Raw genomic sequence first — 14,508 nt, 5'->3', positions numbered from 1 at the left:
CCAGTCAGACTTGATCCCTGCTGAACCTCTGGCTAAACAATGGGGTTTTGTTTGAGGTTGGTGGATGAGCTGGCCAGACTCCGTGGCGCAGTAACAACCCTACCTACCCAAGGTAGGTAGGTACGAAGTAGGACTCCTATACGAGAATGATAAAAAGAACAGAGTGTTTAAGTTAGGTATTTATTGATGAATATCTAACTCTTGTGTACAAGAAAGGAAAGAAGCAGCAAGGACACAAAGCCAGAAGGGCTTCGATTAAGATTGGAGATATATCAAGGAATAAAAGGTTATTCAATATGAATAATCATAAGTATCCCATATCCTCCCGTACAGTAGCTGGACTGGATTCATGATCGAATACTGAGTATATGCATTGGTTCGAACCTTCCATTAGGGCTGTAAGTGTGTAACTAACATAGAGAGAAAGCTCAAATTAACAATATATGTCCGAAAGACGATATTGTATGTCCCGAGATAACCTGTAGCCATAACATACAAAAAAAAAACAATTTACTGTTAGTACTATGCTTTAGGGTAACAGCACAGGGCCAAGACCATGCATCTCATGCATCTCATATATCAGGCATATTTACGAAGAAAACTCCTTAATAGGCAAGAAAGTTACGGTACTCATCGAAATACATTACATACCTTACCTTACATGATCCGCAGCCATTCTCCACTTTTGAGTCAGTGTCGTCATGAAATTCCCGATCACTTTCTGCGTACCTGGCGTTTAGTAGGTAAGGTAATTAATCTTAACCCCGCCAAAAGCTAAATTGTATTATAGCATGGGCTATGTGCAACTGCTAGTATGAGCGATTGATTGCGTCAAGAGGAAAGCAAGACTTCCATCTTACTCCATTCGTCCTTTGACCCAAATGTAGGTGCCTACTTGTTAGTAAACTCTCGTATTACTAGATCTTCAACATGACATAAACAATCAACTACCTACCTTGATTTGCACAAGGTCTAACTGTCACTTTCCCATTCGTGAAGTACATCGCCAACTTGAAATAGGGACTAGGTAAGGTAGGTAATATCTGGGCCCAGAGCCACTCAACCGCCATCATCAGTGGTCTTGTGCCTCCCCACATTTGACCTCATCACGTTACGATAACAACCAACCTACAACCCAATAGCGAATTCAAAAAGTTGAACAGCACACCAAGATCCGCTGGACAACTCAAGCTCTCTCGAATTTCACCACTTATGGAACAATGGACTCATCTCCGCTTGTAAAAGCACACGATCATGTGCGCGCCGCGAGTGTCGCTCACCACTCGTCCGATAGCACCGTCGCAATAACCGAACACACTCAGGCCGCTGGCGAGTTCGCCAACGCTGCGAGATCGACCTCTAGCATCGAAGCTCTGCGAACACTGAAGCTCCTAGAACAACATCATCGTAGGATCGTCGAGATTTTAAACCGACCGACCGAACCTACCTCCCAGGCCAGCGATGCCGATCTCAACGAGAAGGATTCGTCCACCAAAACGAATGCTCCCACCCAAGATGCGGACGACAAAAAGGAAAACAAGAAGGACTCAACGGCGTCAAAGAAACTGTCTCCTCCTACCCAACGCAGATATGCTCCCCGGGAGATGTCCTCTTCCATCGCCAGTAACTTGGCTACCGCTCGTGGCATCCGATCAAAGTATAGAGGCCAACCTCTCGCGCCCAGCGTTTCCAACGACCAAGCTCCCGGAAATCTAGATGCAGCCTCGCACCCTCGCGGAACCAAGGCCAAGATGCAGACTATCATCGATCATCAACCTGGCAAACCGACCTGGGTTCCACCTGTCGCTGCAACCACACGATCCGATAGTTATGGTAAAGGTTCATCGTCCCCACGCACCGATACAACTTCCTCTGCGGCAAGCAGTGACGACGGAGGATATACTCGGTTCTACAACACCTTCGGAAGTCTCATAAACAAGATCTCAGCACCCTTGGCATTTGCCGGTCTGCCACTGATACAAGAGGAATCCACCATTACAGAAACACCTGACTCCCCAGAAATGTCTCCCAGTCCCAAGCGTAGTCACCTTAAGGCGTCCCCGTCCAAGGTCTTAGAACCAGACCTTAGCAAGATCTACTCCAAGGCAACCATGCAGGCTCTTGTTAGAGAAGGGCACGGAGCTAACGATTCTTTCTACGTTGTGCCCAGTACTGGCCACACTATGTCTTATGCAAATATCCTGAGCTTTGCCGAGAAGGAAAAGAGAAGACTCGGGGCATCATCCCACAGTGATCTCCTCGATGTTCCTGATGAAGATGACGACGACTTTGTGGATGCTCGAGAAGCACCCCCGCTGTCGCCCGGAGCCAAACGTCGTATTGGCCGTGCCCGTACTGACAAGGACTTCAACAACATCATCGAAGAGCTATACACTGAAAACAAATCTCTCAAGGACACGTTAGATAAACTTACCAAGCGGCTCCACGCCTTTGAAGCCAGTGCTCAGAATTCCGCAATGGCTCTTGCCGAAAGTTACCGTCTCATGCGCCCTGGATCGCCCACTGCTTCACCACATACCAGCAAAGTTGCAGATGAATCCTTACGACGCAAGAACCAAGAGTTGGAGGAACAGCTCACCGCAGCCGTCAAACAGATGGAACGACTGGAAAAGGACAACCGGAAGATGCAAAAGGTTTTGGATAAGTATCGTGAGAAGTGGGAGACATTGAAGGCTGGGGCGAAAGCTCGGAGAGAGGCTCAAGGAACGGGCGAGAGCGTGGATGATGCATCCACAGCTGGGTAACAAAGGGATCACAGGTCTTTTTGATATTCTGCAAAATCTACAGGAGTTTGGATCAGCAGAGTCTTGTCCGTAGGCAATGGAATGAACATGTCAGCGACCTCCACTGCGGTTTTATCACTACAGTCGTTTAAATGTGTGTATCAGCCTCCTGCAGATGTTTCTGAAATTCACCCGTGGATCTACTAGGGTTATCGCCCAAGGCCTATTAATTCCACCAGAAGCTCACACTGAAGCTCACGCTTAGACTCCTCACATAATGCCACCATCCGATAGGAATAACCAGTGTGTCTCCTGGTTCAAGGATACACTCCCAATACTCGATTCCTTCGAGTTCTTCCCTCATCTTCTGGGCATCTTCTTCATTCATATCTTTGGGCTTCTCATCCCATTCTTCGAGAACACCCACATCCAATCCACTCGTATTGCTCATATCAACACCATGCTCAGATGCTCGCGGCCGCATCGCATATGTTGCACGGGGGGGATACAGACGGATGTATTTTGTTCCAACGACCTGGCAGAGCAGGTTATGGTAGCCATCGGTGTGGAGAGGCGTGATAGTGCGCGCTGGACCGAACCAGGCGTTGAGCTGGGGCATGTCAACGGGTGGCTGATTTAGAGACGGAGTTGTTGGATGAGGTGGGACGTCGACCCAGCAGAAGTCCGGGATGGATATGTCGTTACGAAGCGAAGGAATCTGCTGGAAGAGGTTATGCTGGGCGAGATAGCCAATGCCCTCTGTTTCTCCTGTAACATAACGAGCAAGAAATTCGCGGAACTGGATTAGTTCTTGTCCCCAACCCTCATCGACATAACTCCTACCGATTTCAACCGGTACCAGACGTCTCCCTCCAAAGGTTTTAGAGAGGAGATACCCGGGATCCTTCCAGGGGCGATCTGCGAGAGCAGGCCAGTCTGTAATCAAATCTGTAAAGACGACAGGTCGAGGCTCTCCGTTATCGCAGTTCATATAGTCTTCAAACTGCGGTATTGTCCAGCCGGAGTGTCGGGGACATTCCCTGATAGGTGAGAGCTTCGGATGTCCATGAGGCTGGTAGTTCGAAAAGTATTGCGTCGAAGTGTCATGTCTCTGACGCTTTATTGGCCTCTCGTGCTCTCCGTTCGCCGTCCACGCTACTTCAAGTATCCGTAATGTCTCCTCAAGCCATTCTTGTCGTCCGCCACCACCAGCCGTGATGAGTGCTCTGTCAAGCTTCTCAACGACAAGATCTAGAAGCTTGTCTGGGAGAATGCTATCAATTATGAGAGGTGGTACAATGAGGCTGAAAGAGTCAAGGATGCAAGCGTCAGTATATATCTGACGCCATATGACAGGGAGGAGGTCATAACGGTAGGCGTAAAACTTGGATGACGAGATAGAGATCAGATCTGCTATTCTTCTTTTGAGCAGATCCTGATTGATGTTGATGGTACCCTTGTTCGAGGCCAAGTCATTGTGGATTGTGATCAACGTACGAGCCTGTCTTGCAAGAAGTCGAACCATGGCATCTGCTGTGGGATCCGTATGCGCAGCGTGATCTGTCAAGTTCTCTACAACTTCTTCAGAAACCCTTTTGAACCCTTCGGTGCCTATACAGCGTGCATCTGTCGTTCTCGGCTCAGTGTCTGGTGCCTCGACGAGCGCGCGAGTTGTCTCGAAATACCTGACGAGAATTTGCTCATATGCCGCTGACGCCATGTTCCAGGAAAGATGTCATTAATTATGAGATTGCAATCAGCCTAATCGAAAGGAAACGTTGTTTCAAGTTGCTTGTTATCTGCCAGAACTAAAGCGTTGTGATCAATAACAGTGCAAAAGCACGGATTGAGACATCGCCGCTTAACCTTGAAGTTGGCAGTACTAAGCATCCAATAAGATACATTAAGGTAGTCTTCACCCACAATGTTCGTCAATATGATCTAGAGCATCTTGATCGCGTAATTCGATATATAACATCGAGTGCAGCGTATATTTTTGTATAGCGAACCCTTCCAGCCAACTTTGCCCCGACTCAGTTTATAAGCCTACAGATTGAACGACTGAAGCGTTGCTCATGATTCAAATCGTCATGAGTGGATTTCATTATATTTTTTGTACAGATTACACACGTATGTCTTAGCTTGTCCATACTCCCACGACACCGTCTCGTCTGCCTTCAACAAGATATCCATCTCTTACACGTACACGCTCCACGATGGCTGGAGTCTTGCCCTCTTCAGCGGCCGTGATGCCGGCGCCGCATTCCCATTGTCGTCCCTCTACCTTATCGTACACCTTGACAACGTCCTCACCCGCAGCGCTGACGATTCTTCGGGCGTCAAACATCATGTCTGTGATTGGATTGTCGTATGCATATGCGTCGTAAATAGACCCTGTTCTCAGGTCCCAAATCTGTGGTTTTGGTTAGCAAAAATGTACTTAGAGGATACAAGAGGGCAACATACTCTGATGCTTCTATCTACGCTTCCCGTCACCAGATGCACGTCGTCGAATTGGAGACACGTAACTGCACCTGTGTGACCAACAAGACTGCGATGGACCTGGCCGCTTCGAAGATCCCAAAGACGCACCATGCCGTCTGCGGTACCACAAGCAAGTGCAGTCTCAAAGACCTGCAACGCACCCACGAAGTCGGCTGAACTGCTTTGAGACCGCCCAGTGGGTCGCCATCCGCTGTCTGTAGTTGTCATACTCGCTGCCGCCGCCCACATAACGTCTAGTGTTTGCACGCAACGGCCCTTTTCAAGATCCCAATGGCGAATCGTCTTATCTGCAGAACCGGAAACCATAACATCGCCTCGAAAGTGAAGGGCTGTGATCTCGTCGACATGTGATTCCAATGTGTACAGAGGGCAATCAGCCATGCTACCAGGTGGGGGTTCAAGGTGGTTATCCGTTCCAAAAGCAATAGCATCCTCATCGTCGTCTTTTCCCAAGCCGCCGTGAGGGTCGTAGTGCGCCTTACTGAGATCCCAGAGTCGGATAGTCGCATCCACAGAGCCCGTTGCAAGAATGTTATCCTCAACCTGTAAGGCGCGTACCGAAGCAGTGTGCCCTTCCAAATAACCCATGCATCTGCCAGCGTTGAGATCCCAAACTCGAACTGTGTCATCCAGCGCAGCAGTAACCATAGTGCCAAAGGGAGCGTCAAAATCAATAGCTGTAATCGTGTCCTTGTGTGCTCGGAGCTCGCGAATGGCTGTGCCAGGCTCGAAATGCTCGTGCAGAATGGGCATTGACTTTTTACGATGAACCTTTTTCGTTTTCCGGGGCGTACTACCTGCTTCTGAGATGGGAATCTTTTCATAAACAGACTGGGACATAAACTCTTGATCGTGATCATCGGCATCGCCAACAAGATCTTGCTCATCCTGGGTTCGTGTGTTTCGTGCGATTTCCTCAGCCTCATCAACCAGCGCCTGCGCCTCATCAACTCGGATCTCCATCTCGGAAACTTGTCAAGTCAGTGGAGTCTTGTCACGTATTTGGCACATCACATACTGTCATGCTCCAACATGGCTTCATCCTGTTCCAAACCAGCGAGCCTGTCCAGGATAATTCTTCGCATGCCGTGGAGATTGGCGATTTTGTTATCGATTTCTCGAATCTCGTAGCTTGCCATGCTCTTGCGAGTACCCAACAGCCCAAACTCATGCATCATGGCAGCCTTTTCTTTTTTTAACTGAGTTAATTTTTTGGGGCTTCCTGGCGTCCCATCTGAATCTTCCAGCATCTTGCGACCGCGGGTAACCCGTCGCTGGAACTTCTTGCCCTCGTCAGTCAGCTCGGGGAAGCTGGCCTGGAAACCCTGAAACAGCGAGTAAGGATTATCATGCTCAGGAATATTGGCAAGCAGTTCATCGGGAAGGTATGTCAAAGCGCGATGCTGGATTTCGTGCGTTGAGAGTCTGGAGCGCATGAGGTCGGTTGGGGTTGTCCTGGCCATCGCGAACATGCTTCGCTGGACAGTCGGCCGCTTCATTTGTTTGTGAACCTCGGCCATTGCGGTTTGGTAGTGATGAGCCGTGGCTTCGGCATTGGGACCGATCAAATGAGTAGCTGTAGTTGTAACCTTTCTACTGAAAGCCTCGAGTCCGCGCGTCTACCCAAGAAACAAAGCATTGAGGTTAGCTATGTGCGGTCCGCATGACAAGAGACAATGGAGCTCGAGTAGGTATCTACACACCGACACAATAGACTGGTCGTCATCTCCGCCTTCGTCGAAGCCATAGTGAGTCTCTTGGTTCGCCATGGCCTAGCTCCTGGCGGAGGTGCAGAAGCGAAAGAGAATCGGAGGGCCTTGGAGCGATTGGATTGAGGTGGAAGATTGACGCTGAGGCTTCGGACAAGGAAGAATCAAAAGATTTGGTAGCTCACGAGGAGTTTATCATGACGCGCGCCGGGATAACCTTGGTTATTGAGGTGGAGGGCAAAAAAGACCCGAACAGGCTTGGATTTGGGCTTGGGAGGCTTCTGATCCGAGACGCTAATGTGGGCAGTAGCAGAATTGGATGGATGGCATCCCTCTGTAATTGGCTCATGCGACACCTCTGCCACAGCGCTGGAACTGCTGGAATGATCGCTGGGGGCTGTGAGGATAGTGGCGCACAGGTGAAGCTGTGCCCTGTAAGGTATTTTAATGCTCCCCTGGTGACGTTCAAGGCTGAGCTCGACCTCTTCCCCGAGCTTACCCCTCCATGCTCAATTTTATTGTGCCGCAGGAAGTGGGAGGAAGGGAAGGGAAATGCCGGCTCTAGTTCCGCTCATGCCCTCCTCCCTTTGGGCTGCCGACCATGTCATGGGCTGCAATCTTTTAGTACAGAGCTTCAGCCTTTCCATGCCCGCTTTCTGCTACCAACTAACCTACCTAGGTACTACCTCTAGGTAATTAGCCCTTCGGTACTTCAAATATTGACTTTGTACGACTCATTACACTGATATATAATCCCACTTCTACTTACATCGAACCCAATTCCTGTCTTCTATCAGATCTGGATCTTTTGATCATTCAGGTCGATACACACCTCAAAAGCGCATCTCCTCGGTGTTCAATTCCTTTTGTATCAGGACCAGTATGGATACCGTTATCAACATGGCCGATGCCGCACACGCACTGGATCTGGCTCGAATCCGATTCCAACTTATGTACGAGCTGCTCCCGACTTCCCATACCGTTTGTTTTTCCATTGAGCACCCGGACTGACATTGGTAGCCGTCTTGAGGATACAATCACCTTTCATCTGATAGAAAGGGTGCAATTCGCATTGAATGGTGTAAGTGGGATATAAGAACGCCTCATGCAAACCCCGGTCCAGCCGAAAAAACCCCAGATTGCATAATAACGATGATTAACGATGTCTTCATTCTAGACGATTTACGTCCCTGGAGCTGTGGAATTACCTGAAGCGAACCTGAGCTTCCTCGACTGGTATTTTCGCGAGCAGGAGAAGCTACAATCCCTTATCCGACGTTTCGAGTCGCCTGACGAATATCCTTTCTTCCCCGATGCACTGCAAAACCCAATACTCAAGCCTCTCAACTACCCCAAGATCCTGCATGAGAACAACGTCAATGTGAACGACAAGATCAAGAAATTCTATACCGAAAAGTTTCTCCCCGCAGTGTGCCCCGATTTCGGACGCGAGGAGCGGGGCGAGTCTCAAGAGAACTACGGCTCAACCGCAACTTGCGATATTGCTTGTTTACAAGCTCTGTCACGGCGCATTCACTTCGGCAAGTTTGTCGCTGAGTCCAAGTTCCGCTCGGACGAGGAAAAATATATTCGGCTTATCAAGGCTGAAGATCGGGAGGGCATCGCTGAATCCATCACCAATGCAGCAGTGGAGAAAAAGGTCCTTGAGCGACTACGACTCAAGGCTCTGACATACGGCAAGGATCCCTCTATCCCCGACGGAACCGAGGGAGCGGCAAAAATCGATGTCGACGCTGTTGTTTCAATGTACAAGGACTTTGTTATCCCATTGACCAAGGAAGTCGAGGTGGAATACTTGATGCAAAGGCTAGAACCAAGCGCCTGAGCTTCATCTCATCTATTGCGCCGCACTGAGATATTCATTAACAGCCTTGACCGCCCCTGGGAACTTGTTCGCCTCGATAAGAATCATGTGCCCATGCGCCTTGACGCCCATTTCTTGGAATGCCCGTTTACTGTCTGCCGCCGACTCGTCCTCTTTTGTGTAATTGAAGTTGCCGTGCGCCACTGCATGTTTTTGTAGCACCTCGTCCTCCATGTGGAAATAATAAATGCCGGCCTCCTCCTTTGCCTTTTTGCGCTTCTGATTCTCGACATCCAACTTAGACTCGAGTTCCTGGTATGTCTTGGACAATATCAAGTAGTGAGAGAAATCGTAGGGTTCCTTGTCCTCCACAGCAGCCTCAACCTCGTCGATAAGCATTGAATATAGTGGTGGGGCCAGCTCGGAAGGCATGTTTATGAGGCGTTCGGAGAACACAAGTCCCACGTGCTTTCCACTGCTAAGGACGTCGGCGATGGGTGCCAGGGACGAGCTACTCTGCGACTTCTCGATCAGGTATTTGATGATATTGTTCATGGGCTCCTTTTCCCGGTGTACAGCCGTATTGAGAATAGTGAGCATAGCGTAGGCATCAGTGGCCTTACCATCAACCTTGATGGTGGAACCAATGGTGGGTTGTGAAAGAACGAGATCGGCGAGGGCAGACATGTTGAAGAGATTCGCATCAACATCGAATAGTTGTCGCAAGAGGGTCTTTGTGCCGTGGAAGTCGACCTCAGGGTCAAAGTTGAACCACTCAAAATCGACATCAACCATATCGAAGTCCTTTGGTGTAGTCAGTAGGATGCGCATACAACTTGAAAGCATTTTGCCAACCTCGTCATCAGAACCGTCCTCGTCCATCTTGTCCACATCAGCCGGCGGGACATCCTTGCCCTCTTCGCGCGCTCGCTTCTTACCCATTATTAAATATTATATGGGTGTCGGTTTGGAAGATGTTCTGTTAGAACGAATTTTAGAAGATTGAGAAGGTCGCTTGGGTTGCTGGCGCAAAAAAAAGTATAAGTTGACAAAGTTTCCTCCAGTAGCAAATCACAAATTCATTCACCAGTGATGTCGAGCCAAAACATTTTCCAAGCCCCTCACTAACAACATTTTGGGGCGCCGATAAGATAAGAGTGACCAGGCGGTAGCGGAAGCTCAATGAAGCAATGCCCCCTGTTAGGTGTCATGGGCCTAGAGGTAAGCTCGCCAGCCTACCTAGACGGGAATGGCTGCAACCTACGAGAGGAGAAACCTATGCCTCAAGCGATGGAGCGCAAGAATAGTAATTACAGTGGGTTATACCTGGGCCGATCTCTGAAAGAATAGAACTTTCAGCAAGGAGGAACTCGCTGAAGACAACGAGTCTCAACAAATTTGTAGTAAGAGAAGAGTATGAATTACTCCTGGAGGGCTATTAGTCCTCTGCCCATCACCTTGAATCCGAGCAGCTCCTCTGGCCCAACTTGGTACCCGCACTCCACCTCCATCTTGCTCGCTACCCCCGTCCGTCCCTGCCGACCACCGACTGGACCTAGGTCAAGCGCGCGCAGAACCAACGCAACGTCATTCCTCCAGCTTCTCTCTCCCATCAACAATCGCCCAACCGACACAATCGCCAAATTATATCCTTGATATTTCACTCGCGATGGACTACAGCTCCACGATCCACGACGTGGAGGATCCCGCTGGGGATTCACCATGGGGCAACTCCCCTGTGTCGTCTCCATCGCGAAACAACATTGCTGCCTTCAATCCCGCCTCAGCTGATGCTGCTCCTCCCTTTCGCTACAACCCACAATCCTCGAATGGCCTGTCTCAGGACCAGTCTACATCTCAGTCTGAAGAATTCCAGCGTCCAGGGACTGCGACTACAGCCTCCGGCACTGAAGACGATACTGAGGCTTCGGGTACACTGAATACTTCAGAGGCACAGTCGCAATCCACAGCCGCTGAACCGTCAGCTGGGGAGGAAGGACAAGCTCAAGCGCATAGCCAGCAACACAACCAGGGTGGTGCACCGGTTTCACAGTCTGGACAGGAACCGCCCCCCCAAAAACCGGCCGGGCCTCAGTATCGACTCCAAGCCAAGATTACGGGACTTGAACGCACCGGCAAGAAGGATCCCATCCTCCGATTCGATGTTCACGTATGCTTTCTAAGGTCTTTTTGCCCCCTCATGATGGACTGACGTGTCACAGACAAACATTCCCCGCTTTCGAACAACTCAATTCCGAGATGTTCGCCGTTTACACTCCGAGTTTGTTAAACTTGCCGATCATCTGATATCTGCGAACCCAGAGGTCCTTGTTCCCGCGGTCCCGCCGCCTCTGACCTCCGCTGGAGCTGGGACAGACGAGGACGAGATTCGGGTCAAGGCCCTCATGCAGCGATGGTTGAACTACGTTTGTGGTAATGAAATCCTAATGCGGGACGACGAGATGGTGCTCTTTGTGGAGAGTGACTTTGGTTATAGCCCTATGGTGAAGAAGAAGCAGCCAGCGACAGGCGTCCGCAGAAAGATTTTGAAGCAGTTCGCTCCCCCCCCTGATGATACCCCTGAGCTTGCGGATGCACGTCCAACCGTCAAGCTCTTTTATCTTGGTAGCATGGATGCCGGCCACAAGGTCGATAAGCTGGTCAAGGCCAGGAGAGGTAAGCTTCCGACAGACCGCACAAGTCCAGCATATTAAACGTATTTAGGACTCGGCCTTTCCGAAGCCGATTACGGTGCTAAACTCACAAGTATGCATGTTCAGGAACCCCATCCTGGCTTGGCAAACGCCTATCGAAAGCTAGGTAAAGTCGTCCAGACCGTCGGCGACTACCATGCTGCCCAAGCGACAGCAGAGGCCACAACTATTGGCGACCCATTCCAATATCACTCACAAGACGCTTTCATTGTCAAGGAGTCCCTTACCAACCGTCAGATTCTGATTCGCGAATTCCTACAAGCTCAGGAAGCTACCCGTAGCAAGCTCAATGCGGCTGATCGCCTCAAGGCCAGTTCGAGTGTTCGCCGTGAAAAGGTGGACGAGGCCATCACAGCATTGGACGACGCTCGCCAGCACGAGACCTACTTGTACAACAAGACCAACCGTGTCACCCAAAACCTGGTCCAGGAGCGTCGCAAGTGGTTCTCGAGAACCTCTGCTGATCTCCGTCTGAGCATTAGGGAATATGTGCTCAGAGAGATTGAAGCTGAGAGGCGGACTCTGGCCCTGCTGGAGACGGTCCGACCGGATATTCGATCAATTGACGCCTCAGGCGGATTGAGCCGATTGGGTCGTGAGTCGCATCCAACCGTGCGTCGATCGAGTCTCGCCGCCAGTCAAGGTCCCAAGGGTGACTCTTGGAGTGGCGTTCCTCGCCGTTCAGATGCCACGGGTCGCAGCGTGTCAGGCAGTCTCATCAGCAAGGTGTCAGAGGAGGGCGAGAGCGAAGAGAGCACCGAGACAGCCCAAGGGCGACAGACGGGCGGCCGTGCCGGCCTTAAGGGTGTCAACGAAGAGGATGATGAGGATCGTGTGGATGCTAGAAATGCTGCGAGCCGACTGGCGGCCAGCACCTTCTAAGCTGCAACAGCAACAAGTGCACTATGTGGATGATGAATAAGGGGCTTGCATCAGATTCCCTCCTCTTTTTGATAGCATTGCTCTGAGCCTGGTGTCATATGTAAAACCGATTTTCTTTATCGTTGCGTCCGTGGTCTTCTATTCGTCTAAGGCCTCATAAATTTATATCAAACGCCGTGGTGTGTATGGAGATGCCATGTAACAGCAACACCAGACTTTTGATAATGTCATTGCGCTGCTGGAATCTCATTGTCATTTATCACCATCGTTCGATCTTGAAGGGATGGCGGTGTATAGAGTTGGTGGGTTACAAGGAAGACTGCACATCTCCCAGCTCCCAAATGTGGAAGATGCGACGTGATGACCGGTGTACCAAGTGAAAGCCGTGACAAAGAATCATCATAGCGTTATTCATAATCACAAATGAGGTCTGAGGAGTATGCTTCATCGTTCGCATGAGCCTTGGTACTCATGTTGAGAAAGTCTTCCAATAGATAAGATAATTTGAGTTCATTGGACATACCTTGTCTTATGCTGAAATCCGGTCTGGAGGACCCCGACTCTAATCTTGACCGAGGCCAAGCTGCAGAATAACACTTCACGCCATGTAACGGTCGTACAGAACATCTGTCTGAGACTTTGGAGGTGGTAGATTGCATTTCTATGATGGTTATGGCGAAACCTGCTGTACACATATGCTGTGTCACCTCGAAAGCTTTGGGAGCAATGGCGTAAGCTCTTAACCTCAGTTGAATAGCATATCCCGTCAATCTTGCATGAACAAGACTGTCAGCAATGCCCGAATTAAAACCAGCCAGCTTTCCAGGTTCCAATGGTTGCCGGACAGCATCCATAGGGCTGTTTCTAAATGAAGGCCTCAAGCGGAGGTTTGAGACCGACATCCTATCAAATACTGCCTGGAGACACATGTGCAGCTGGTTGGCTATCCCCATAACCTTCTTCCTGAGTATGTAGAGGGAGCTAACATGTGTCTTGTATTATTTGTATTCTCTTAAAATAGAGTTTACGTGGGCCCAATATTTGTATTCTGCTCTCTGTCTGCTCTTGTAACGAGACGATGCCTGGTTGAGTGAGGCCAAGCAAGCATGTACTATGTCGTGCTCAAGGAAGAGGCGGTCTGAAGAGATTGCGATTGCCTCCCTACGCATAGCATGTTTCACGTTACATCCAACTTGGTGATTCTCATGCTTTGAACTGTGTGGGAGCGAGTTGTTTGTCCAGTCATGCCTTGGGCTGTGGCCATATGCTCTCTTACGAGACCAACAGAGCAGCCTTCATATTATATGGTCTGAAGGACGACGTACCTACTCTCTAATGTTGACTAAAATGTGAGATCGGTTGTCGTTATCCTCGCATAAAGCCTGAATAATAATAGGCTATCAATATTATTGGACGTGTTTAACCGCGATTGACGGTTATCAGAACTTACTTCCGACTGGGGTGGTTTTTCAAGAATTCAGTCTGTCACATCCAGGGGTTGGGATGAAGTAGTGGAACCCCAAGCGCATGGCATCTCGTCATTTCTGCACCTTGTGGCTAACCCTTAGAATGGACAGGCAGTGAGATAGCTACCGTAGGCCAATCAATTATGCAACTCTCTTGATATTTGTAGTGCTTTCCAGAACAACGGAATATTTCGCCTTGACAGAAAGTCAACGTGTCAGGAATTGAGCACACAGGGTCGGCACTTAAACTGTCGGGTTGAATCAAGCTGAAGTTTGCGGCAAGGAATGGAGCGAGCTGCATTCTAGAAAACTTCTCAACATCCGAATGGCCCAAACAATCCTGGGAAGACCCAGTCTTGGCTGTTGATGCAAGCTTTAGCCTGGCCTTAGGCGAAAGAAAAGACGTGCAGATGTTTTTCGTGTGTTAGCTGTTGAAAATTTTCATGTTATGAGGCTGCTGGCAACCAGAACATGTATCAGGCGTATCATGGTGGCTTTTGCCCATATGACATTCCTCACTAATGGATATATTCATCGGTAGGAGATCAAATAGCCACACCTGTGTATCATCATTCATTCTCACCCCCATCGGGAGAGAACAGATCGCCGTGGTGAAGACAACTGAGAATATGGCGGATGCAGTCCCACCCCATCCCCGCCAAA

General features: G+C 49.6%; 5 protein-coding genes across 5 annotated transcripts; 3 read left to right on the top strand and 2 right to left on the bottom strand.

Annotated features, from left to right (window-relative positions):
• Positions 1 to 1,220: 1,220 nt before the first annotated feature.
• BKA55DRAFT_503597 (uncharacterized protein) lies at positions 1,221 to 2,765 on the top strand (the record flags this gene model as incomplete). The annotated part of the gene is made up of 1 exon (XM_046187023.1): positions 1,221 to 2,765. One exon carries the CDS (start codon positions 1,221 to 1,223, stop codon positions 2,763 to 2,765), a length of 1,545 nt encoding a protein of 514 aa, XP_046053277.1.
• A 205-nt stretch (positions 2,766 to 2,970) lies between these two features.
• BKA55DRAFT_504252 (uncharacterized protein) lies at positions 2,971 to 7,018 on the bottom strand (the record flags this gene model as incomplete). The annotated part of the gene is made up of 5 exons (XM_046187074.1): positions 2,971 to 4,454; positions 4,947 to 5,157; positions 5,211 to 6,220; positions 6,268 to 6,868; positions 6,953 to 7,018. 5 exons carry the CDS (start codon positions 7,016 to 7,018, stop codon positions 2,971 to 2,973), a joined length of 3,372 nt encoding a protein of 1,123 aa, XP_046053276.1.
• An 840-nt stretch (positions 7,019 to 7,858) lies between these two features.
• Positions 7,859 to 8,804, top strand: BKA55DRAFT_591539 (chorismate mutase; the record flags this gene model as incomplete). The annotated part of the gene is made up of 3 exons (XM_046195264.1): positions 7,859 to 7,911; positions 7,979 to 8,039; positions 8,136 to 8,804. The coding sequence occupies 3 exons, from the start codon at positions 7,859 to 7,861 to the stop codon at positions 8,802 to 8,804; spliced, it is 783 nt and encodes a 260-aa protein (XP_046053275.1).
• Positions 8,805 to 8,816: 12 nt separating this feature from the next.
• On the bottom strand, positions 8,817 to 9,725 carry BKA55DRAFT_503917 (protein BCP1; the record flags this gene model as incomplete). The annotated part of the gene is made up of 1 exon (XM_046187053.1): positions 8,817 to 9,725. One exon carries the CDS (start codon positions 9,723 to 9,725, stop codon positions 8,817 to 8,819), a length of 909 nt encoding a protein of 302 aa, XP_046053274.1.
• A 727-nt stretch (positions 9,726 to 10,452) lies between these two features.
• On the top strand, positions 10,453 to 12,379 carry BKA55DRAFT_504177 (uncharacterized protein; the record flags this gene model as incomplete). The annotated part of the gene is made up of 3 exons (XM_046187071.1): positions 10,453 to 10,953; positions 11,006 to 11,459; positions 11,508 to 12,379. 3 exons carry the CDS (start codon positions 10,453 to 10,455, stop codon positions 12,377 to 12,379), a joined length of 1,827 nt encoding a protein of 608 aa, XP_046053273.1.
• Between the last annotated feature and the right edge of the window lie 2,129 nt (positions 12,380 to 14,508).

Source organism: Fusarium redolens, assembly GCF_020744475.1.
Source record: "Fusarium redolens strain MPI-CAGE-AT-0023 chromosome Unknown BKA55scaffold_4, whole genome shotgun sequence".
Lineage (NCBI taxonomy): Eukaryota > Fungi > Ascomycota > Sordariomycetes > Hypocreales > Nectriaceae > Fusarium > Fusarium redolens.
The sequence above is the reverse complement of the archived record's forward strand: the minus strand, read 5'-3'. Positions and strand labels throughout refer to the sequence as shown.